The sequence below is a fragment of the Cydia amplana genome, chromosome 12, assembly GCF_948474715.1.
Source record: "Cydia amplana chromosome 12, ilCydAmpl1.1, whole genome shotgun sequence".
NCBI classification, from domain to species: domain Eukaryota; kingdom Metazoa; phylum Arthropoda; class Insecta; order Lepidoptera; family Tortricidae; genus Cydia; species Cydia amplana.
In genome coordinates this window covers 2,787,355-2,814,148 of record NC_086080.1, presented here as the reverse complement: position 1 = coordinate 2,814,148, position 26,794 = coordinate 2,787,355, and the positions used below count along the sequence as shown (strand labels likewise).

The window sequence follows — 26,794 nt, the reverse complement described above, 5'->3', positions numbered from 1 at the left end:
GAAATAGAGTTTTCAGACGAAACTGAAACTGGAACAATAGTCATGTGAAGGAAAAGTTAAAACTTGATGCAAACTGTCATATCTATAAAGCATATCTTGAAACGCTAAAAGCTTACATATCTGATTCTTTTTATGCTAGTCACCATTTGTGATTACTCTAGGTAGTAAAAAATTGCTCAAATGATATAATTTAAGTTCTTTAAGACTCGAAATATTGAAATGTATAAAATTTAAAGAAGATAAAGTAGAAGAAGAAGATAATAAAGATGAAGTTCTTCAGTATGTTGTTCTTAAGAAGACGCACGTGGATATTAAAGGCAGTGCTAGTATTAACGGCGTTATGGTTCATGGTAGCACTGCTGACTACCAATGGTAGTAGGAATTCCTTAGTTGCACCGCCGATAGAATATGAGGATGCGGAAGCGAAACCGTACAAGATGGCGAAACCTACGTCTGTGAAGAAGAAAAGCGATAATTATGGAAATAATCTGTCTGATGGTGAGTTTCATTAATAATTTTAGTTATTTCTAAAAAGGCTTAGTTCATTTTTTTAATATTAGTCTTCGCATTCAAATATCAAAGTGCGGGAAACATATTTTGATATGTAAGGTCATGTGGGGAATGAGAAAATTTATTTATTTTGCTCAAATCAAGAGAAACAGTATGAGGCTTCCTTACAAGTGTTTCTCTTACCACAATGTTTTTCTGACCCCATCTAACCATACCTATTACTTATTTACAATTCATTTATTGAACTAAGCCTTTAGGAATATTACTCTACATTGCATGACCTGTGGTGTTGGTAGGTGTATGATAACTGTTTGTAATTACTTTTACATAAATGGTATTGGTTATTTGATTTTTAGGGTTCCGTATTTTCTTTATGTTGTAGATTATGAATATAGTTTAAAGTGTTTGTGATTAAATCGAATAACACAATCTACTTGATGATGATGCATTTTATGCAGAATCGCAAAGACTAATAAAGAAGCACTTAAAAAATAATAAAAACTATAAATTTTTAACCGTTGCTGGTCTTATAAGAGAATGGTTTAATGGCCATTCTCTTATAAGACCACCAAGAGCACCTTTTAGAAACACATAAAGACATTAAAACACTTAATTTCCATAATTCCCTCATACAATCGCATCGTTTGCAAGTCATGCAGAGGAAATGGTTATGATAATCTGAAGCTAGAAATTCCTTTCCTTGAGACTTTCGTCCGCGACTATTGAGGAGTGTCTTTTCAAAAGGGCTTATGTTTGTATGGTTTTTATAGAGGAATAAGCCCTTTTGAAAAAATACTCCTCAATTATTCTAAGATCCACACAATTGAAATGCTAATCGAGATAGGGTCTATGAATTGCATGAATACCAATCGTACTAGTACTGACTTTGGAGTGGGGAACTTGCATTCAAAATATTTGCCTCATTTTTGTATTACCTTCAAAGTGGCTGTTTTTTTTTCACACAATCATGCGATATTGAGGCCAGTTCGAACGTAAACTTTGACATCAAAATGAATGAATGAATGAATGAATGAAATCGTTTATTTCAGGCAACTAGTGGCCCATACATAAATACCTTAAAACTAGCATACATATTATAAAAATATAACTAAACACTAAAAAAACACATTATGATTGCGATGCATTTCGCAACCCCGCAGTGTCAGGGAACCGGCCGCGGAACCGCCGAAACTTGACACCCTTCGGCCAAAACTCCTCCTTGGTGAAGGTCGCTAGATGTTCAGTCGGAACGGTCACCACAAACGAATTAAAATTCGCATTGTGTCGAGATTCCAACTTCGCGACCCTCAGGATGAATCCGGTTTTTGCTTTCACATACTTTACGATATCATCGACCTTCGTAAGGTAGTGTAGACGGGACACATACAGCAGCGTCGAGGGTGTTGCAGGACGCAGCAAATGGTTGGGTCCGGTCGGTGCGGTACCGCACTGATTCTGACGAGCTGGTTTCCTTCTCTTCTCCACCTTTTTAAAACCATCTTCGTCGCATCGCGACTCCCTTAGAGCCGGCTGTTGGTCCTTGTGAACATGTTCACGAAGGCTCTGCACCCCTTTCTTCGGCCGCTGCTTAGGCTTGGACACAGCAGGCGGCTTAGCGGCAGTAGCAGCGTAAGAACGTTCCGGGGTTAACGTACTCTCGCGTGACGTGCGCGTCTCCGGTGACGTAGACGGGCGGGCGGCGGGGCGCGGGTTGGCGGTCGCCTGGTCAGCAATCGCCGACGCATCCAAATTCGCGGGTTTTAAACCGCCGATGGACACATTCTGCGCAACGTGACACACGGCTATGTTAGAGGTATCTGACCTACATTCCGAACTTGCGCTACGTAATAATGCCAATTCGGAACGTAGCTCACTGATGGTATTATTAGATACCTCTAACTTAGCCTGCACTTCTGCCAGACTCGTCTTCAGGAATGTAATGTCCTTCAGCAGCCTGGTGACGTCGACGTGGTCGAAGCTAACCGGTGGTAACCGGTCTAGCTGCTTCGCAACGAAGGCAGGCACGTCGTCTGGATCGGTCTCCTTGAACAGTTTGATTATGTCCTGGAGACTCTTCACACCTCCATCCCTCCGACGGGATGGCATCTGGTCAGTTTTACCGAGCGTCTGGAAGAGCAGCGCCTTGCCACTGCAAATGTCGTCTTCATTGAAACTCGATTTGCAGATCTGCCTGATGCTGACTTCGTCCATGGTGTCTATGGCATTCTGTACAAACGCCAGTAACTCATTCGCTATGAGTTGTTGTGAACCCATCGCGAAAAAAAATACGGGGCAGCGACCTAAGTCACGCCGATCGCGAATAAATATATTATTCGATATTATGCAGTGAAGCGCGTCCGATTCCAAGCGCGCATCGCACTGCACTGCACAAAATGATATCTTGATATCATTTGGTTATCTTTCGCTCGTATTTGTCCGCACATGTATTGATTGGCGCGAGCAAGACGCACGGGCGAATGTGAACAATGTGACATCATTTTCTGTGGGTCGATGTAGTTTTTCACTATGGGCCCGATTCGGATTTTGAAATAGACATCTGTGAGATATCTTTTAGACATCACCAAGTTACGATAACGATATGCTGAAGATCTAACCTGTCCAATTTGACATTTGCGCGATTCTGGAGATACTCTTGAACGATTTTCACAAGATATGGCTTAGAGATCCAATTCACATCTAATAGATATCCTACTCTATCTAACGTAAACGTGACATTTGTTGCCCGAATTGCGCTGCAAAAGATAACTAGTTGAAATCTAAACTACATATAACGTATCTAGAATGGATCTAGTACGTGTCGTCTCTTGTGAATATCTTGAAGTTCGAATACGGCAGTATGTGGTATATCCCGTTCTAAATCTTGTTCAGTGTGGCTAACATACCTATTTATCCCACAGATTTAGTGTAGGTAGCTTAACGCTTTTTAATTTGCTAAAAGAAAATGTATCAACAATTTTATTTAAACGTTAGTGTTTCCAAGTGAGGCCAGAAATGACAAACCTACTGTTGATGCTTATAGTGTAAACCTGTGAAGTCATAATGCAGTATTAATAAATTTAGCTATTAACGAGTTACTGTGCTTGACTTTAACTCTCATTTCTAATTTTGCTATACTTATAAAACACAGGTGATATTCTAGACAAAAAAAAACATTTCTCACCATCATCGCGTTGTCCCGGAATTTTGCCACGGCTCATGGGAGCCTAGAGTCCGCTTGGCAACTAATCCCGAGAATTGGCGTAGGCACTAGTTTTTACGAAAGCGACTGCCATCTGACCTTTCAACCCAGAGGGTAAACTAGGCATTGGGATTAGTCAGGTTTCCTCACGATGTTTTTCCTTCACCGACAAGCGACTGGTAAATATTTCTCACCTCTTCTTCCTCGCGTTATCCCGGCATTTTTGCCACGGCTCATGGGAGCCTGGGGGTCCGCTTGACAACTAATCCCATGATTTGACGTAGCTACTAGTAAATATTTCCCACCATTGAAAGAAATGCAAGTTCCCCATTGAACCACTGACTTTGTACGTGTTAGTTGTGTCTAATGTTCCTGCATGTTTGTTAACTGTGTTGCTTTTACTTTTATGTTTTGCATGATTTGTTATCACAGCAAAGAAACGGATCAATTGGATGGCTCGGATTGCTCCAAAAAGTCAGGAAGGTAATGTTGATGGAGCTTTATTACTAATACGCAATTTTAATAATAGTTTAGTTTTATAAACTCTAGTAAGACATCGGTTAACATATTATTTTATGTACGATCAAGAGATTTGATTTCTGTCCCTTGTGACAGTGACAATAACATGAGATCCCAGTGACTTGTCACATTGACTAGATACGAAAGATTACAATATCACATTCATTGACTGTACATATGTACTAAATGCTACGGTCATGTTCCAAACGTTTATTTAACTTGATTTCACTTATTGAATCATTTGGATCCATGTGCTTGCAGGCCTGCTTTTGGTGTTGGTTTTGTTTAGTTTTTTTTTGGCATGAGCATTAATATAGTTTTAAAACTGTTTCATATAAACAAATATTCTACATACAAGAAGCAAGTCAATACGGCTTTAGATGAAACAGTTTAGAATATAATGGAAGATTTTTTTGTCACTTTCTGTCTCATAAATTACTTTATCTGTAAAAATATGAAAAATCTATAAAATCCCTTCTCTTTTGTCTATTGAAAGACGTTTGTAGCTTGAACAGCGGGCCATATAGGCTTGTGGTGATGACGGTGACGCTAATGACTAATGACTAACGTTTCATAGGTCTGGGTGTACTAGCGGCGCCTGGATCAGACAACGCACCAGGAGAACTAGGAAAGCCTGTGGTCCTTCCGAAGAACATCAGCGACGAAGCAAAGGTTGCTGTGGCTGAGGGATGGAAGAAGAACGCGTTCAACCAGTACGTCAGCGATCTCATATCGATTAGGAGGAAACTGCCGGATCCTAGGGACGAATGGTGAGAATCATTTTGTAACTACCTGCTAGCCTTTTCTAATTTATCTATTACATCATGCTTAGTCAGTAACTTAGTTCAGTAGATAGAGACTCTGTAATACCGACTTATATTGATATTAAATTTATTAACAACGCAAATTTATTTAGGATGCTATATTTTTTATCACTAAGCTCTTTCCTTGGTGAATTGAGAGTCACACTTATGCAACGGCATCTTTTGATTCTTATCCAAACTGGAAGGCTTATTGTTAATTTAAACTGGTCGAACTAATCAAATGAATTCTTATTTACGTAGAAAACATATTAGGTCATTTTAAGCCATGAGAAGGCTTAAATGCACCTAAATATTCATAGTGTATTTAAGTTGTATCACCGCAAAAAACGCAACATCAGCAATCTCTTATCACTATCCTTCTTGTCAATATTGATATTAATATATTTTATAAATATTTAGGTCAGAGCGGTTGGGCGTTTTCTAAAATAAATATTGAAAACCTGATTCTCCCAGATCCTGGTGTTTTTGGGTTCTTTCAACTCAGAATCGCTAGCATATTCAATCCTGATGATAAAAAAATTGTCCCAAAATTTTGTATGAAAATTGTACATTCCACTACGTCACGTTACATACAAGTGAAAAATTTTCTTATGCTAAAAACGTGACGTAATGGAATGGACATTTTGGGACATCTTTTTTTAATGGTAGGAAGGAGAGTGCTGTCGATTCTGAGTAGAATGAGCCCAAGAATGTCCAGATTTGAAAGAATCGGGTTTTCGATATTTATTTTAGAAAAAGCCCAAGGTTACACTCACGTGAATTATTGGTCGCTATTAGCGATGTTGTAATTTAAATATTTATTCTGTGTAAGTTAGCAGTGGTTTGGTTTTTTTACTGTTATGCTGTTTAACTTGTATCACTACATAGTATAATTCATAATTCATAATATCTTTATTGCGTCCATGTTCATGTTTACATAGGATGGTATTAAAACATAAAGTCGGGACATGGTACCCTGTTAAGGCTTGGCAATAATCTTAATACTAAATACTAATTAACGGTGACTATTTACAAATAATACTAAACTTGTCATAACATAATTTGAGAATACATTGCAAAATTCATTATAATAAATAATAGAAAATCTTAATTAAATAGGATGTATGCGGCATTACTTAATTATTTTATAATTGTACAATTCATCATTATAAAAGCTCAATAATAGTCAATAATAAAATTAAAGAAATATAAAAATATAAAAAATTTATGGGTGTTGTTGGATGTCCTATTGATAGGTACTAATTTGGCAAAGCGTCATCATTTAAATATTCTTCAATGGTATAATAGCATTTATCTTGAAGTAGTTTATTTAAGTAAATTACTTTTTCTCAAAAATGGACGGCAAAGTCGACGTTGCCGGTTAAAAAATAGGTCGCGAAGTGCGTAGTTTATGGTCATTCAAAAAATTAAAAAGTTAAAAACATTGCGGTCTCGATTTCGGGACTGCAATGTCGCATACAAATTCCATTATTTAACGAGTTCCAAACTTTTTAAAACTTCAAATGGCCATATCAAATGAAGGCATAGGTCCCTTAAACAGCCAAACAGATGATCAGCACTTATTATTATAAAGCCTATAACAGACTATCGCACCGCACCGCGACCTTGGAGCGTCGCACCCATAAGTGAGAGCGAGAAACAGATATCTCTTTCTCGCTCTCACTTATGGGTGCGACGCTCCAAAGTCGCGGTGCGGTGCGATAGTCTGTTACAGGCTTAATGTTGGTACCGCGACTATTTAGGTGTCTCAAATAGGTTGGCGTATTTTCAGCAGAAAAATACACTTCTTTTTTTTTTTTTAAAGGCGGCAAGCTAATTTTTTTAATGGTTGTATTTTTTTCTGTGAAAATTAATGGAAAATTAGAACGTTGCTTCTGTAAGTTCTGTAAAATATTTCTATTTCTTGCACCATTTTTGAGAAAAGCACTATATATGACTCGGCTGGAAGGCTACTTGCTGGCTTCGGATTCAATTAAACGGACTCCCAAGGTCGTCCGTTTAAAACGAATCCTCAGCCTGCAAGTAGCTACTTCCGAACCTCGACAATAATGTACTATTAAATACTTTGTCGTTTGTTTCCTGTAAAAGTTGTTGGGGTAACTTGTTTGCTATGATAACGCATCTACAATAGGGGCCGCTTATAAAACAAAGTCGCTTCCGGCTGTCTGTCTGTCCCTACTCCCTATGTATGCTTAGATTTTAAAAACTACGCAACGGTTTTTAATAGATAGAGTGATTCAAGAGGAAGGTTTATGTATAATTTGTTAACCCGTGCGAAGCCGGGGCGGAACGCTATTTGAAAATATATAAATTTCTAAATATGCCTCTCGAAAGTTTATTTTCGATTAATATTTTTTTTATTAGGTGCAAAACACCAGGGCGTTTCCTCGAAGATCTCCCGCAGACGTCCGTCGTGATCTGTTTCCACAACGAAGCCTGGTCCGTGCTGTTGCGGACTGTCCACTCCGTGCTCGACCGATCGCCAGAGCATTTGATCAAGGAGATCGTGCTTGTGGACGACTTCTCTGATATGCGTATGTATAGTCTGTCAGGCTGGATATGTCAGTAGCAATGTAAAGCAAACTAAAGGCATCCCTAGGAAACGAACAAAAAGCAGCAATGTACATCGAACAACGATGAAGTGTAAACAAAACAGTTCCACAGATAAGATATGAATGACACGCACACCCCGCGATTAATCAAATTGACCAGCATACTTAACCAAGTATATTTTTTATCTCGCAAATGGAATCGATACGATACGAACAATCTTAGATTGTCAAACAAAATACGCCCCCTTTGTATTTAAACGAAGTTTTTTTGTACTCTATAAAAAATCTTATTAGAGGTAGACTTAAATAATTCCTTAAAATGGGAAATAAAACTGGAATATTCTTAGTGAGCCTAAGTGTACTTATATCTAACAGCGACTGCATTGCAGTAGCAATATTTGAGAAGCAAATAAAACTTTTGCATTAAACTTGAAACGACTAATAAAATATGCAATAGAAGATTCTACAAAAGATTCTGCATTTAACTGAGGCGGTTAGTAGAAAATTAGGTTAGCTACGAAATGGTTGAAGGCTTGGTTGCATTATTTTAAATATATAAACTTTTTTAAATCCCAAAACTCGAATATCACCGCGCAACTTTACCAACAGTGATATGTAGGTATGTTGATCTACACACTGGGCCCTAAGGAGGACCAGCGTTGGCTTTTTAACCGACTTCCAAATCTCAAAGAAGGAGGTTATCAATTCGGTTGTATGTTTTTTTTTATTTTTATTTTTTTTTATGTTTGTTACTCCATATCTCCGTCATTACTGGACCGATTTTGAAAATTCTTTTTTTGATTGTATGTATATGCATACAGATTGGTCCCGTTTTGGTCAAAACCCAGTTCTGATGATGGGATCCATGAGGAATCGAGGGAACTCCTCAAATCTTAAAGGCATACATATAGTGATTTTTGTGTTTTTATCAACAAATCAAGCATATACATTCAGAAACGTAACATTTGATGAAGTGGAACTGCTGATCATGATCAGAACAGAACTCTTCAACGACGCATAGTTCACGTTTGGCGATTTGTCCTCTTCGTTATGTTTGTTAAGCAAGTTAAGTTTTTAAGCCACATTTTTGTCAAGCTCGAGTTCTGATGATGGGATCCATGAGGAATCGAGGGAACTCCTCAAATCTTAAAGGCGTGCGTATAGAGATTTTTGTATTTTCATCAGAAAATCAAGCATTTTTATTAAAAACTGTCGCATTTGATGAAATGGAACTGCTGATGATGATCAGAACAGAACTCTTCAACGACCCATAGTTCACGTTTGGCGATTTGTCCTCTTCGTTATGTTTGTTAAGCAAGTTTAGTTTTTAAGCCACATTTCTGTAGCCTCCTCAAATCTTAAAGGCATACATATAGTGATTGTTGTGTTTTAATCAACAAATTAAGCATATACATTTAAAAAGTAACATTTGAGGAAGTGTAACTGCTGATGATGACCAGAACGAAACTCTTTAACGACGCATAGCTCGCGTTTGGCGATTTTTCCTTTTCGTTATGTTTGTTAAGCAAGTTAGGTTTTTAAGCCATATTTATGTCAAGCTCAAGTTCTGAACATGGGATCCATGAGAAATCGAGGGAACTCCTCAAATCTTAAAGGCACACGTATAGAATTTTCTGTATTTTCATCATAAAATAAAGCATTAACATTAAAAACTGTCGCATTTGATGAACTGGAACTGCTGATGATGATCAGAACAGAACTCTTCAACGACGCATAGTACATGTTTGGTGATTTCGACTTTGACTTGGACTGGGACCCGGACTCGGATCCAGATCCGGCCTCGTACCCGGATCCGGTTCGGACCCGGACCCGGACCTGGACTTGGACTCGGACTTGGACTAGACCCGGACTCGGACCCGGACTCGGACACAGACCTTGACCCGGAAAACCACTATGATACCTAAACTAAACAAACTACTATGATTACCTACCATAAAATGTAGGTATAAAGTATGATGAGGCCAAACCCCTCCCGCTCAAACCCCCGTACACCGCACCGCATGCGCCGTTAAGTGGGTTAGGTTAGGTTTGAACTGCTATCCTCACAGAACCGAACAAAAGTGGGTTAGGTTAGGTTAGAACTGCGAGCCTTACAGAAACGAAATGCTACTAGAAAAGTGGGTGGTTTTACCTCCTTTTCTACATAGCGCACCATCTACAATAATCTTTCACCGGGCCGCATAGAAGTCGGTTTTTTTTTCTTAAAAATTATATAGCTAGCTTTTTGCTGAGTTGGGTCCATTTCTTGATGCACACTTATGGATTTCTTCTTTTCTTGCTGTTGTTGTTGTCTGTACATGTTTTGTGATCGTCACGAATTAAAATCTTTTATCTTTTTATCTTTATCATTTGTAAAGATTTCTTAGATATTGATAAATTCCCATTCTTTTCCAGCCCACTTGATGCAGCAATTAGACGACTACATGTCCTCGCTGCCTAAAGTGAGGATAGTCCGAGCTCCGCGCCGGGAAGGCTTAATCAGGGCCCGACTGCTCGGGGCGCGATACGTGACTGCGCCAGTCCTCACTTATCTAGACAGCCATTGCGAGTGTACTGAAGGTAAACTTATTGTTACTTGTGGGCGAAATGTCTGGGCGTTTGAATCACTTGCCAGAACTTTAAAGAGATCTGTAGATAAGCTTGAGCGAATTTTTCTTCCTATTTATGAAGAGCTACGTATAATGCGCTAAATACATCTTAATCTTAAAATAGACCCGGCAGGAATCAAGTTAAATGCATGCTTTATTACTGGAAACACGTATCACACCACTTAAACGTTATATATACTGTAGTCAGAGACAGTAAATTTTCTGACCAATAAAGTAACACGTAGCCAACCTACTAAACTTATCCTAGTTTTTGAAGATAATGAGTGTTATGACGGTAGCTTAAACACTATTAATTATTTATTCAACAACTTGCTTGATTTATTATTATATAATAAATAATTATTTTTAGGATGGCTTGAACCTCTACTGGACAGGATAGCGCGAAACAAAACTACCGTCGTATGCCCCGTCATCGACGTGATCGACGACAACACTCTTGAATACCACTACAGAGACTCCACGTCTGTCAACGTTGGAGGATTCGACTGGAACCTTCAATTCAATTGGCACCCAGTGCCAGCCAAAGAGCGTGCCAGGCATTCCAATACTGCTGAAGCAGTGTGGTCCCCAACTATGGCTGGTGGGCTCTTTGCCATTGACAAAGAATTCTTCGAAAGATTAGGAACGTATGACAGTGGCTTCGACATCTGGGGAGGCGAAAATTTGGAGCTGTCCTTCAAAACGTGGATGTGCGGTGGGACGCTGGAAATCGTACCCTGCTCACATGTTGGACACATATTCAGGAAACGATCTCCGTATAAGTGGAGGACTGGTGTTAATGTGTTGAAGAAGAATTCAGTTCGGCTTGCTGAGGTATGCAGACTTATAAATAGTTATAAACCAAGTTCTGTTCAGATACTCTGAAAACTGTTCAAAATCGAGACTTATTTATCATCAATATCATCATACCCAGAATAAAGTGTCAGAATAAACGCCTAAGAGCAAATGTAAATGTTAGCGTTCTACTAGTTCAATATAATTAAAACCTGATAGGATGATTCAGTTCATTTAATGTATGCTTTTGTTTAGGTATGGTTGGATGACTACGCGAAATACTACTACCAAAGAGTTGGCAACGATAAAGGTGACTTTGGCGACGTCAGTGGTCGAAAAGAGCTGAGGAACAAACTACAATGCAAATCCTTCGAGTGGTATCTCAAAAACATTTATCCTGAACTGTTCATCCCTGGCGAGTCAGTGGCCCATGGCGAGGTGAGTTTATCATTCTTTTTCTGGTTTTCTTTAGAAAATCGTAATAATATTATGATCCTCAATTTCGAGTGCTAATATATGTTGACATTGAACGTGCCTTCCAAATTACCTATGCAGATCCGAAACGTGGGCTTCCAAAAGACGTGTTTGGATTCACCAACGCGCAAGTCCGATCACCATAAACCCGTCGGACTGTACCCGTGTCACCGGCAAGGCGGCAACCAGGTTAACTGTCGTTTACACCACCTAAAGCGGCAGTACCACTTTCTAGGAGTTTTTGTTTCCTTTTTGTGTCCTTTTGAGTTCTTTCTGCACTCTTTAAGCACGTTTAGCACGCCGCCTAGCACACGTTGCATGGATTAATGTTTTATGGTTTTTTCATCACGCGTTAGATGCGAAATGAAGCATTTAGACGCAGATACTGCCTCGATGGGGAAGACGTTGATGATAACTCATCGAAAGAAGAAACTGTTAAGATTCATAAGTGCCACCGCATGGGTGGCAATCAGGTAGCCTGAAATGAAATACGTGATTTGGGTGTGTCATTATTAGAAGGGCTAGAGTGGCAACCTTCTTTTAGGTTCAACTTATTCAATTATGTGGAATAAGTGTTTCATCGTCAACTCTTACGAAATAATTTTCATTATCATTCGGTTTAACATGATCACTTGAGTTAATAAGGATTGCATCTTTGCGCGGCGCTTTACACACGCTCAAAAGCTTGTATGGAAATTCCAACAAACCGTCCTGTTTACAAGCTCTTGAGTCTTTCAAACATCTCACATGATTTCTATATGTACAAGATCGTAGAGTGATCGTCAGCAATGCACGGAGCACGGTGGCAATCATACCTAGTCAAAAAAAATTACGCCATTTTTTCATCCCATCTTATCTGTCAAGTGATAATGTTACCCGGGCACGCTTCCTTTTGGCACGCCTTTAAACTTATGGATCACAATAGATCGCGAACCGCGGATTGGATACATGCCTCGACTCCGCCGCCGGTCCAGAAGACATGAAGAAGCCGGTCGGCACCTGGCCTTGCCATGGGGACGGAGGCAACCAGGTTTGTCATAGGCTGTCTATAGCACCTCACATTTCCTTTCATGTAGTTGGTGTTGGTGATTCATCCAGTAGCGGTAAGATGGTGGGTAGATTGGCTAGCGCAACTGACTGCGAAGTCTTTTCTGTCACGCGATTTGTCTCCACCTCTTTTAAATGTCGTGGATGAATATTAGAACACGTTTACAACAGGTTGTCTCCCGCATTCGACCAAGTGATGTGCACTGTTGACCATTAAAAAAAATCATTTCTCCAGGCAAAATAAACCCTATTTGTACAATTTCTTCTTCGGCCAACTGCAGTTTATTGGCAAATGTCGGACAACTTGTTGGAAACGAATCTTTAGTAATAAAAAGTAGAAACGCGGTAAGTTGTGATCTAGCCTTTAATTTAGATAGCGTATTAGCGTATTTTTAAATAAACACACTAATCAGGACTTTCCCCAATTTTGACGCACCAAGTTCTAACAAGTATGCTAAAATAATGCTTTCATAACATTACTTTTTTTAGAATATAATTAATTTATCATTTTTTCCACCATTTAAATAAGGCACGACGGCATGGTAAATGGCTTTGATTATTTCAGAGGTAAATTAATGTTCTAGATAAGCAATAGTAGAAAGAGCTTATCTTTTAATGGGATCCTTAAGGGTTAACAAATGGAGAAAATAAATCCGAACTGGTAATTGTATAAGTTCAAGTTATAGGTACCAATATTACTCCTAAAACTTGGGTACTGCCGCTAGGTTTATTAGTATTAAGTGGCGTTTTATTTCACAATCTAACTCATCCATGTTAAACATATTCTATACATACATCATTCATTGTACCGTGGTTGAATATGTTTAAATTGTTTTGTATATTCTTCATCTGTATTTATTTGTGACTTGTTTTTGTTTGACTTTAGTAGCTAGTGTAAGATCTAGTTTTAACTGAGGGATGGGTCTTCCTGTCTTGTATATATTTTTGGTTTAACCCGATTCCTTTTTCCCATTAAAATTAGAATATAATTTTTGTTTGACTTTGCTATTATCATCAATTTTGTGTTAGCCATTAAACATGACCATTTTTAAACCTTATCACGTTGTAATAGAGTTTACAAATGTTCAGTTAATTGTATCTAATGGGGCATCTGTTATAACATAATGCATAATGTTCACAGTACTGGATGTACTCAAAAACGGGCGAGATTCGCCGTGACGAGACGTGCCTGGACTATTCGGGGCACGACGTGGTCTTGTACCCGTGCCACGGGGCCAAAGGCAACCAGCTGTGGCTCTATGATCAAAATGTAAGTATAACATACTAGCTTTTACCTGCGTCGTAGGATGTTTTTATTTTAGCTTATATATTAACCCCCCCTTGACCCATATGGTGGAAAGATTTGCTGGCTGTGGATGAGGTCTTGGTGGCTCAGATGGCAGGGCGCTGGAGTATCGATCCCAAGACACCCAAGACAGTAATTTTTCCACTTTTAAAATTCTAAGCTTTATATACAGTGTGGAAAGATAAGTCGGGCCCTGGAGGAAAACTACCTTAAATCCTTAAGCTGGCTCATTTTACTTAAAGGAGACATTCCTTTATTTTTAAAAAGAAACAAAACTGTCCTACTGGGTAGGTTTAAAACAGTTTAAGTAGATATTAAGTGCAATATCGATCCAGTTGTTGGGAAATCGTCCCGCCATCCACCCCTCCATCATCTCGCCATCGCTCTTAGGCCGACTACTCAGGCGTTTACGTTGTGGCACTCACAATTAATGTTATATAATATACTGGCGACCCGCCCCGGCTTCGCACGGGTTAACAAATTATACATAAACCTTCCTCTTGAATCACTCTATCCTCGGAGGAATAATCCAATATGGAGTGGTGACACGCACTAATTTCTATGTGAAAAATTCTGCCGTTTTCGGCGCGGGGGGCGAGGAACGCACACAAATAATGTAAACACTAATGCATTTTTTGCATGCGTCGCTACACACGCACACGACAAAATTATCAAACACTAGCATAAACTATATTCACACAAATACAAGAACAAACACAGACAACCCTGTCCGTGAACGAGATGATGTCAGTTTTAAGTAAACGTAAAAGTGCGAGGGACTTGTCGATAATATTGTCGATATTTTATTGACTGAATTTTAACTGTCTGCTTTAGTCAATTATAACCATCAAAAACATTACATGTGAAAACCGGCCAAGTGCGAGTCGGACTCGCGCACGGAGGGTTCCGCACCATCAACAAAAAATAGAGCAAAACAAGCAAAAAAACGGTCACCCATCCAAGTACTGACCCCGCCCGACGTTGCTTAACTTCGGTCAGAAATCACGTTTGTTGTATGGGAGCCCCACTTAAATCTTTATTTTATTCTGCTTTTAGTATTTGTTGTTATAGCGGCAACAGAAATACATCATCTGTGAAAATTTCAACTGTCTAGCTATCACGGTTCGTGAGATACAGCCTGGTGACAGACGGACGGACGGACGGACGGACAGCGGAGTCTTAGTAATAGGGTCCCGTTTTTACCCTTTTGGTACGGAACCCTAAAAATGTGCAAGTCTCGCAACGCTTCTACTACAAAAAAGTTTTGAGATGTAATGCTAATGTGAAACCAAGTCGGTTATCATCGTAGTGTACCTTTACTTTACCTACTATTTGTAGGAACTGCAACAGTAACTTTGTAATAGCATATATTTATATGGAATTACAAACTTACTTATGCAGTTCTTAGAACTTTAAAACGTGACTGATATTGCAATATTTTTAGGTTTTCGATGGCTTGGTAAGCTGAAAACTACTTATGTTTAAAATTTATTGCATCTTTTGGAAATCTATAAAAAATAAATCAAAATAACAATATATTTATAATGTTCATATAGATTTTATCGATATTGGTTTTTATGGTGTCCCATCGCTAACTATGGTAGAGTGATACCAGAGTAATAAATTAAAAGTGCCTATTTATGGAAAATGACGGCAGTAAATACTTTAAAATAAATAAAATACAATACAAATATTGGACATGTAAAATAAAAAATATACGATAGAAACTAAGAGAAAAATGAATTTTCAAACAGTAGTAGGGTAGGTGCGTTAGTTTTCGTCCACTTGAAGAAATTGAATATAAATCTACATTGCTGCAAAAATTTGGACTTAAAGCAATCCTTAATGTCGAGACAATATACGAGTATCTATATACATAAAAAATGTATTTGGCAAGTAGCAAATTAAATATCAAATATGTTATTTGCTGATTAGCAAATAACATATTTGATATTTAATTTGCTATTTTTTATTTATTTTGTCATGTGGACGAAAACTAGAGACTAGAGCATGGACGGAAACTAGCACAATGACCAGATCGGTAATATCACGTTACTTATGATTTATACTATTTATTTCTTTAAATGGATTATGTTGATATAAAAATAAGGTGTTATAGAAAAATAATGTGTTATATAAATTATATAATAATAAGCAACGCAAATTTGAAGTTAGGTATACCTAATGAATATTTAGAAAGTCATCTTTAAATATTACCCTAAATTAGATCTAGTACCATGAAGTGGTATCACTTTCAGACTGACAATGTTTTTTAGTTTTTTGCTAAATTAGTGCACTATTTGATAATATTTACATGTAATAGTACTTACATATGAAAAGAAACGTGTTCTTTAAGTACGCTAGATGTGTCCGATCGGTTTTTACAGGAGAAAACGCTACAATTCGGCATTTTCTGCTCCTAACATTCCACTTAGACTGACGTTTGCTGAATGGCGTATGACGTATGGCAACTAGTTTTATATAACCTCCTTGACCGGCGGCCGCCGACTTTTGGCAGAGGGGAACGCCTGTTAATGGCGGTTCCTGTTGGTTTATTATTCCGAGACTCTATCTAATTAAAAAGACCGCATCAAAATCCGTTGCGTAGTTTTAAAGATCTAAGCATACTTAGGGACAGACAGACAGCGGAAAGCGACTTTGTTTTGTACTATGTAGTGATGATGACGGCGGATCTGTCAATTTTTTTATCTCATAAGATGACGTTGTCAGTGGGTTTGATGAAACAGGCCCTAAGTGATCAATTTTGATATGCCATCGAGTAAAGATAATTAATTGGTATATTCGTTATTTTGATTAGTGTTATATTTACTATTTTCTTCATTTTCTTGCAGACGAAGCTACTGAAGCATGGTTCCAGCGAAAAATGCATGGCGATATCGGAAAACAAGTCCAAAATCACCATGGAGTCGTGCAACGAAGACGAAATCCGGCAACTGTGGACCCTCGAAAACTTCCGCCCCGACAGACTGGGCCCCGAACTCATGTTTATATAAACCGACAGAGTGGGCTCAGAACTATTGTTCATTTGAACAACGAATGGGCCCACTGCTACTACTGCGATAAATATGGACATTTTGAAATTGGACACAAATATGTGTCTTAGTGTTGATAATGAAATTATTATTAATGATTCACTTGTTGTTGAAAGCAATGTGTGCATATCTGTGTTTAAATTTAAAAGTGATTTTAATGATGGACTAGTTAAATAAAATAGTGAACCGGCGAAATTATATTGTGATGACACTAATGAAAGGTGATTAGAAGTTTTGGAAAATAGTGATTGAACAATATTTCATTCCGTTGTTACTGAAGCCGTGTTGGTGTTGTAAATTAATAAAATGCATTTTCACTAAAGTAATTATACATATCGTAAAACCTCCCAACTATAGTCATAAGAACTATCGTCCAAAATTAACTTTAATTTTTTCGTTCAGGTGTGTCTTTTACTGCTTTTTTTGTAGTTAGGCAAGGTATGTTTATAAATGCAATGATTTATAACTCAAGATAGGTTATAGGCGTTCCAAAATTGAAGCGCTAACCTTGTGACAAATTGGACAAGTTGCCTCTAGTTGCGGCTGGATAAGCGAGAAATGTGCACGTGCTAACGAGCTCCCGCACACCGAAAGAGAAAGAGACGACCTTATGTTTAATGAGTGTGACAAAGATGGATGGAATGAGAAAAAATTAATCAAAAATAACAGATTTTTTTGTAGGCACAGAAACAAATATGTAAGTATTTTTTGTGCTCCTCAAGTATGAGTATAACCTATCTATTTATATAATATCATTGTATAAATGGAAGAAAATACTCGGAGAAAACCAAAAGGAACATTGGTTTTAATACTTAATTTCCATTTGAACGTGTGGACCATAGTTGCAGTACTGGATAATAGTTGGGAGGTTGTGTAATTAAAATAAGGTTGTGAATATTTTAGTGAAAATGTATTAGTAAATGTAATAAATGTATGTCCATAGATTCACGATTTAATCCCTTTCGATTAAACCGGTGATGTAAATCGATGTACCTATTTGTAACGTTTAAATAGTGACGCAGTTTTTGGCCTAAATTATAGGCTCCTTGAGGGTGATTGGAATCGGATCTGTCAACTGTCATAGCGACATTTCTGATTGAAGAAATTACACTGTTGACAGCTTACAGACCATATCCATAACCGTTTCGTAACAAGATTATCAAGTTCGAATCGCCCTCCTTGATTTATGTGCCAGTGAGTTTTCAGTCTGTATTATTGTTTGATATTTTACTCCCATTTTAATTCCAATGGAAAACTAGTAATCTCATTGGTTTTTAATTGAATTGGATTTTATATTGGCATTAATAATTATAGTATTGTTATTTTTTGTTTTTCTATTTCGTTATATTATGAATACGTATTTAATGAAATTATTTAGCTAAAGAGAGTAAAAAATCAAAATGTTTGTACATATCTTGAAATACATATGATTTTTGACTAGTTATACTTATAAATAAAAGCTTCATAAATATTGCTAACGTAGCAACAGATAATGTATATTTCGATTTGTGATTTTTTTAAAGCATTAAATAGTACCTAGATATCAATTGACTACAAAACTAGATTTTGATAGGGTAACGATACAAAAGTTTGAATATTGTTTACTTTTATTTAGAATAGGTATAGTTTTTGTTTATCCATCGCGCCATCAGATATATCGGAGCCGCTAAGGTGCTTACAAATATCATTTTCAAGTCCCTAGAGTGCGTGTTCAGATATATTTGAGCACCTCGGCCGCTCCGATATATCTGATAGCGACTGTACTTGTGTACCCTACGGAGAAATCGTAACTAAAATTGACTGAAATTACGTAGAATAGTTCAACTTTTTCTAGATGCTCTTCGTCTAAAATACTTAAAATAAATAGTTCAAATATAAGGTAACATTAGTGACAGCCGTTCACATACATATCTAAAGCATATCTGTATTTTATTATATCAATTAAACAAATACTTAATAATTTTACCCATTGAAGGAAAAAAATAATAAGGAACTCCATTCCGATTAACTTGTTGGTTTTAATAAAACATAAAATTGTGTTTTTGTACAAAATATACTAAAAATAATTTTCCGACTTAAATTGTTATTCCATAGTCCTGTATCAACAAGGTCTGGGACTCACTATCTTCATTTTCCATTGTTATAAGATACTTTAACATTCCTAAAACCATGTGATTCAATTAAATAGTTATTTAGAGCATACAGATTCAACTGCATGTAACAAATGTTATATGTGTGGAAACGGTTAGAGCTGCGAAATGGACTTGATCTAAACTAAATAAGTATAAAGGTTTTCCTTTTTCTTTTAAATTCTTGCAATAGTTTCCTGTTTTATGAAGTTGACAGTTTTATAAAAAAGTTAAAACACACATAATTGTTTTCCATCGTATTTTCTCGGGAACGTTCGCATTTGTCATGCTACTTCAGTCAACCTCAGTACTTTTTGTACCAAGACTGACTGATAATAGTAAGACACGTTCGTACGTTTCCGTGAAAATACGATTGAAAATAATTATGCACTACATCTGTAGTTATTACAATTAAAAAAAAAAACATGTTACCATAAACAGTACAAAACTGATTTTAGCTGTCGTTATGTAAAAAGTTAACACTTTTTTAAGGTGAAAACACTAACAAAATAATTTGTAACTATGAAATCACCTGTAACTACCTTGTTTAGATCATTTACGTTTCGTGTAGCGCCGAGCTATGTAAATGCGCAGTGACAGTCGTGATTAATGTCATTAATTTAGGTGACAATTAGAAGACGTCGGCCGAGTCAGCGTTCGCCAAAGTCATTAAGGATTGACAGCCGCGCTGTCAGCTCAATTTTAACGTAAACGAGAGTAATTAGGGACTATAATGTTTTATGATTCAATTTTTTTTGTTTTATCTTATCAAGCTTGTAAAAGGTTTTTCGGATTTTATAATACTGTTTTTAGATTTTAAACGACATTCGTCTAAGGGCGTCCGCTAGTGGGCGCGGTTGCACGGAGCGGGTGAGCGGGTTAACGAAAAGTCCAGCAAGCGGACGCCTTAAATAGTTAAATACGGTAGTTCTCAAAATAATATGAATGCGAACTGGTCTCAGCACTCTCAGTGCCTGAATAGGGGGACTAGCGACACCTATCGCCAGCGACGTTGGATGACGTTGCCGATCTTCACTCGGCATGCCTGACGATATTGCATGTCGCCACTGTGTGTCATAAAGTCGCGCGATGTCGCCAGACATATCAAGCTAAGTTTCGCGAATTCGTAAGACTCCGCCTGACATGTCGCCGACATGTGTCGCGGGACATATCCCCGTGTATCCGTGGCTTAAGGCTCTCCAAAACCTTGCGCTTGGTAGGTACTTAAAAATGCACAGGTTAAACTGTAAAAAATAAATATTTTTAACTTTGTCTGAACTTTTATTGCAAATTTCCGGATAGGGTGTCGTTTAAAAACTCGTTTTAGTAATTAAACCGTAGAAAATAAAATTATGAGTTAATTTTGACTTGATACCGAATAAACAAATATTTTTAGTGATCGATTAATTGAAATAAGAATGTTGTGTAACTAAAAATTAACTTTGTTATAATAACTGCCATTAGGTCTTCCTATTATCCATATCAACATTATGATACCTATCTTATCAAAAAATGTTTTAAAATATTTTTTGTTTTCATAATTATATTATACTTAAGCATTTTTTTAATACTCACCAGAATTCCGAATCGATATTATAAAAAAAATGTGGAAGACGTTTTTGCATAATAGGTATCTATATTCTCATGCAAACAGTATTTTTCGATCCTTCAAGTAGGTATAATAAATAAATAATAACCATATAATTTTGTATTTTTGACATTCCGGATAAGATAATAATAAGACTCATCTATAACTTGAATTCGGTTCCATGACTTACCGAATTCTATTAGGTATGCTGTGACATAATATTAATGTTTTCATTTCAGCTAGATATTATGTAATTACTCATAAATCACTCGTTATATTTATCACAATTGAATGATAGGTATCTATTAAAATTATTTTGTGGACTCTGCAGAGCTAAAGAATTAATAATTGGTATGAAAGAAAAATAAAAAAAAAACACCGCCACAGGTGAGATTTCAGTAGCTCGGTCATCACGCCCGAGGCGAGCTTATAAAATTTTCTTTTTTTATTTCAATTTGTAGTTCAGGCTACAAAATACATTATGTACCTAAGTACCTATATCTTGAGTAATGTCTACCAATATAGTTACATACTCACATATTTATTTATCTACACAATTCTTTATTACATCACTCAATCTATAGTAAAATGAGATTACAATTCGTGTTATTAGGACCGAAACAGACTGACCGCAGTTTTGTACTGTAAGTACCTACGTAAAGTCTATTTTTTTATTCGGTAGACTAAAATGACATTTCATAGTATGAGATGACACTAAACTTGATGTTCATACTATGAAATGTCATTTTAGTCTACCGAATAAAAAAATAGACTTTAACATGTTGCAATTGTTATGCGATTCGTATATTTCGGTCCTAATATTGTTGTACATAATGGTTCCAACTTTGTATATTTAGTAACTATAAAATTAAATATAATTTCCTGAAAGTTGGAAACCTTTAGCTGTTAGTTCTTATTAGGGAGTTATAAACGTGCCTTATATCTTTTACTTAGTTAATTAATATAATTGAATGTTGAAATTTCTGTATATAATGCAATGTCTCCAATGATGTATTATACTTAGTATCATAGCGTAATTATGTTAGATGGCGATAATATAGTGTTTGTAAAATAAAACATTATGTTGGATTTGTACAAGCTTGTATTTTTTTTTTACCTTACACTCACTGAGGGTTAATAGTTTTGACGGATCTATATCTAAATCCCTAAAGTCTTTTCTCCTATCGATGCATTCCCTAATATTGTTTGTCATAATGATCAGTTGTCCTAACACTAAAAACCCTAATTTTGGTTATCCTAATATTGATTACTTATCCTAATGTTATTATGCATATTATCTTTTTTGCGAGGGTCGCAGTTGAACCCTAACCTAACCCACTTTTGTGGCAGCAAGTTCTAAAACCTAACCATTTTTCAGGGCCTTACATTATGGAAAATAATCGTTATGACAATTGATCGTTATGGCATGTGCCCATTAGGACAAACCAGTTAGGGCAAGTGACTTTAGGACAAACGTTGTTAGGGATTCAGAATGACACCCGTTTTGACAAGGTCAATGTGGCGAAGACCGTATAACAGGTAAGACCGTCTACATCAAGCTCTCGTCGTTTCTAACACTTATTATGTTATTATAGCGGAAATGTTGTAAGATCTCAATTTATTCCTTATAGTTTTTTCGGGTTCCGTACCTCAAAAGGAAAAAAGGAACCCTTATAGGATCACTTGTGCGTCTGTCGATCTGCCTGTCCGACCATCTCCCCCCCCCCCCCCCCCGACCCTTTATCTCTGAAACTACTGGGTCTGAAATTGTGAATAAATTACAAATTAGTTCATTACCTACCTATAGATGACAGGAAAACTTATTAGACATTTGCAGTCAAGGGTGAGTCGGAATAATGTACGGAACCCTTGGAACGCGAGTCCGACTCGCACTTATCCGTTTTTTTTTTAATTTTATTCATGAAATAATTTCTACGGAGAAAGACAAGACAATAAAGCATGCTGCAGACTAGAAAGCTGCCGATCAGTAAAGCTCGCTATTAAAGCTGCAGTGGGAGCGTGGGTCGTATATCATGTGTAAGAACCTTTGTCTCCGCTACAAAATGCTCTTTATAGGTATACTCAAGACCTGAGCGGGTCGTCTTGTATAGAAATGTTTATGAAAACTCACCCATTTACGTTTTTTATTATTCAGAATTAATCTAATAAGTATTTAATAATATTGTCTTCGATTACTGCGATAGTTAATCATGAAATACAACTATTTAAACGGATTATATGTATATCGTGTATTTATAATTAATTTAAAATACTTACATCCCGACGTTTCGAACCCTCTACAGCGTACGGGGTCTACGGGAAACTATGGGATGTATTTTAAATTTATTATTCGCGATATAATCCGCTTTAATAGTTTTATTATTTAATTTATATCTGCATAACAGTGCATACAATTTTATTAATATTTTAATAAGTGAAATTTTTTCGTATGCATCTAAAGTTTTGGTATAAAACATGTGTAACTTTAGCACATGCAGCTATTAGTGACCAATAAAGTTGCAGTACTTAACCTGTTGGACACCAATGACCGATATATCCGCACCGTAGGTTCAACGCCAAAGACCGATTAATCGGTCACAGACCACAGAGCAACATAGACCTACGTGCATATGCATAAAGTTCAATTTCAGTTTTGACACTTCGGTGATGTGGCGTCAGCTTGACAGCTTTTGTGTTTGACACGGCGTCGAAAAGGTTAAGAGCCCGTATGTCTGCTAAGGTAAGCGCCTGAAAAAATTCTTAGAGCTAAAGCGGTGATCATATCAACTGCTGTAAAAAGAGATTAACTGTGGCGAATAAGTGTAAGTAATAAGTAATATAACATAATAAAACTACGTATTAATAACGTGGGAAAACCACGAGCCATAGCGACATTAAAAAACAATTGCGATACCTATCACTACACATCGGTAACTCGTGGCATTTAGGTAGCACTTAAAAGATTATAAATAATCTTCCTCGCGTTGTCCCGGCATTTTGCCACGGCTCATGGGAGCCTGGGGTCCGCTTGGCAACTAATCCCAGTAATTGGCGTGGGCACTAGTTTTTACGAAAGCGACTGCCATCTGACCTTCCAACCCAGAGGGTAAACTAGGCCCGTTTGGGATTAGTCCGGTTTCCTCACGATGTTTTCCTTCACCGAAAAGCGACTGGTAAATATCAAATGATATTTCGTACATAAGTTCCGAAAAACTCATTGGTACGAGCCGGGGTTCGAACCCGCGACCTCCGGATTGCAAGTCGCACGCTCTTACCGCTAGGCCACCAGCGCTTCCACTAGCACTTAAAAGATTAGTGTAATTAATTCCTTTTTTTAGTGGTTTCTTTTTCTCGACTCGTATAGGAACAACATTGTCACAACACTAGTCTGTTAGAAACTGTCACTAAACGGTTTGTAAGTTAGGTATTGATCCTTATATTTACTACTACTTACACGATAAAATTTATAAAAAGTTTATAAAAAAAAACATTCGCAATCAATCTTATCCCTCATGCGAAGTTTTAAATCGATTGCCGTCCTTCCTGTTCAAACAAGTGTCTGTACAAAGTAACTTTTTTCGCCCGCAGCTTTTGCCCATTCTTCTTCTATTTTTCTCCCGCCGCTAACCGGCAGGATTAGGAACTAGTTGGAGGCTGATTCTGTTTTAACAATTCGATATGGTTGTTATCTCATTTTGACACGACTTTGAGCGCCTTATGACGACTCCTGATTGCATTTCTTCGCTGATTGGTGGTCACAGTCAAGGTCGTCAAAGTATGATGAAGCGCATATCGCGCGTAATGTAATAAACAATTAATGTAATAAACAATTGACATTTAATCTAAAACCTAAATTATTTGCAACTCATAACCAATACGAATTTTATTTAATTTTATACGAAATTTGCTCCGACCAATTATTAATTATGCATAAATTCAAATATTATACATAATAGCATGCATGGCCTGTAATATAATTTAGTATTAAGCATTTAAGCTAGATATAAGACAATTTGTGTGCCCTAACAGGGTGTCATGGAAGCTTCCTGAATAATTGTAACAACATCCTATGTACATGACTATACAAATAAACATCTTATCTTATCGAATTGTTAAAGAAGAATCGGCCCCTTGGGTCTTTTTGACGGCCATTGATCTGGTTGAATATTGAAAGCTGTAGGTTAAAAGGACAGTATTACTAAATGGAATGTAGAGTTTTAAGAGAGTAAGGAAGGTGTAACATTAGTATAAGTAGGTGTATTTCGTGTTCAACAAGGAAACAATGTGTCACACACAACAGTGTTACCCAATGAAGTTAAAGTAAGTAATTATTTTGAGTTGAATTCACATCTGCAATTTGTATATTATTATCACACCCTGTTTCAACAAACCGCAAACTCGTCTAAATCAAAAACGACTATAATAACGATATGACAAAACTTGTTTGAAATGTCCAACTTTAGCATCAACTGCCACAGCTGGTTTCAAATAACACCCTTTTAGTCAAATGAAAATAACTCTCCGAGGTGTATTTTTCACGAAACAATAAGTTTACGATTTCATAAAAGGTTTGTTTTATGAAACCCATTTGGGTTATTAAAAATGGTGATTATTTTTAACGTGTGTTTTCAGGTAGTTATTTGATAATTACGCTTGGCTTGTCATCGTGGAAAGTAATATAGGGTTATGAGTAAAATAAATAGCCTGCTGGTTTTTTAAATTTAATGGTTGTGTTTGTCCGAAAATCAGAGTCAATGTAATAGGTACCATTAATGTACAATGATTTATGGATGGTTCCCCTATAACATTACATAACTACAAAATAATGGAGTAGCTATTTTTGATAGGACATTATTACCTACATAAATAGATTAAGCACCGCGATAAGCTCAATAAGGCGTGTGTTGTAGGTACTTAGAAATTGATATAATATTATATAAGTATTTATAAATAATGTTATTCATACAAAACATCCATGACTCAGGAAAAACATCCGTGATCGTCACACAAATAAATGCATTTACCGGGATTTGAACACAGGACCATAATCGGCTTCATAGGCAGGGTCACAACACATGCGACTAGGCCTGGCAGGTCGTCAAGGTATGCATACAGGTAAATTCGTTTACGCACAACACAAGACGTTTTTCAGTCTCCATTTTCAAGCTCTGTGAGTGCTCGGTTATTATTTTGCCTCAGTTAAGCAAAGGCTTTAAAAAGCTATCTCTAAGGTCTAGATTCCAGAATATAAAGCGACTAACAATTTCCGTCTCAGACTATCTGAACCGCGCTAAGTTGAAAACTTTTCAATCGACCGCCGCTGATTCCTCGCAATCATATAACTGAGGCGAATGAAAAATGCGAGTTTATAATAAAAGTTGGAAATACCTTATAATAGTAGTAGTTAAAAAAATAACAGGTGTCCGCCTGAAAGTCTACAGGACTGCAGGTACCTACACTAGAATCTCTTCATTCGTTGATAACTCTATAGTTCTTGTAGAACGATGCATAGAAGCGAAACAGTCCTTCTGCCGTAAGATTTAATTTTAAAAATTCTTGGCCCAGCATTCTTATATCGAATTTTGCCGGACCGAGCACGGCACGGGAAATCCGGTTGTGTCCCGACTTCAATTACATTACTTGACAAATTCGACGAATTGACATCACTAAGGTGACTTCTGAATTTTCTGGATCGGTTTTGATTGGATCGGAGGGGAAATTGGGAAGCGATTGAGTTACGGCCGCGCTCTCGTTTACTAATGGGTTTGATATATTTTTGTGGTAACTAATATATAGGTACCTATTTAGTTGATTTTTGAAAAAGATACCATTATGTTGCTTTAAATTAAAATAGTACTTACGTAGTTCATATAGAACTTCTTCAAATAGTACTTATGTACGTATAATAGGTAATAGTGTATTAGTGTAGGGGTCACTGCTTTGTAGCTGATGCGGAGAGACTCTCGAATAACTAATTTTGGTAGTTCAAGGTATTTTATTGTTGCCAAAACTGGCCGCCATCACTTCGCAAGCGGTTCGGTCCATGATGTGTAATTCCCTAAATGTCTGTTTTCCACGAATGTCTATTTCCCTGATTGTCTATTTCCACGTATGTCTATTTTCCTGATCGTCTAGTTCCACGAGTGTCTATTTCCCCGAATGTCTAGTTCCAATGCCAAATGACCACTT

The 26,794-nt window shown here is 37.0% G+C and overlaps 1 protein-coding gene across 3 annotated transcripts; it reads left to right on the top strand.

The window, feature by feature from the left end:
- Positions 1-6: 6 nt before the first annotated feature.
- On the top strand, positions 7-17,217 carry LOC134652812 (putative polypeptide N-acetylgalactosaminyltransferase 9). 3 transcript variants are annotated; one of them, XM_063507984.1, is made up of 10 exons: positions 7-498; positions 4,142-4,192; positions 4,806-4,998; positions 7,417-7,586; positions 10,020-10,184; positions 10,584-11,047; positions 11,264-11,446; positions 12,408-12,512; positions 13,671-13,799; positions 16,688-17,217. In XM_063507984.1, exons 1-10 carry the CDS (start codon positions 267-269, stop codon positions 16,847-16,849), a joined length of 1,854 nt encoding a protein of 617 aa, XP_063364054.1. In that variant the 5' UTR covers positions 7-266; the 3' UTR covers positions 16,850-17,217. The 3 variants fall into 3 exon arrangements, with proteins under 3 accessions (XP_063364054.1, XP_063364052.1, XP_063364055.1); XM_063507982.1 differs by lacking the exon at positions 12,408-12,512 and adding an exon at positions 11,564-11,671; XM_063507985.1 differs by lacking the exons at positions 4,142-4,192; positions 12,408-12,512 and adding an exon at positions 11,564-11,671.
- The last annotated feature ends 9,577 nt before the right edge of the window (positions 17,218-26,794 follow it).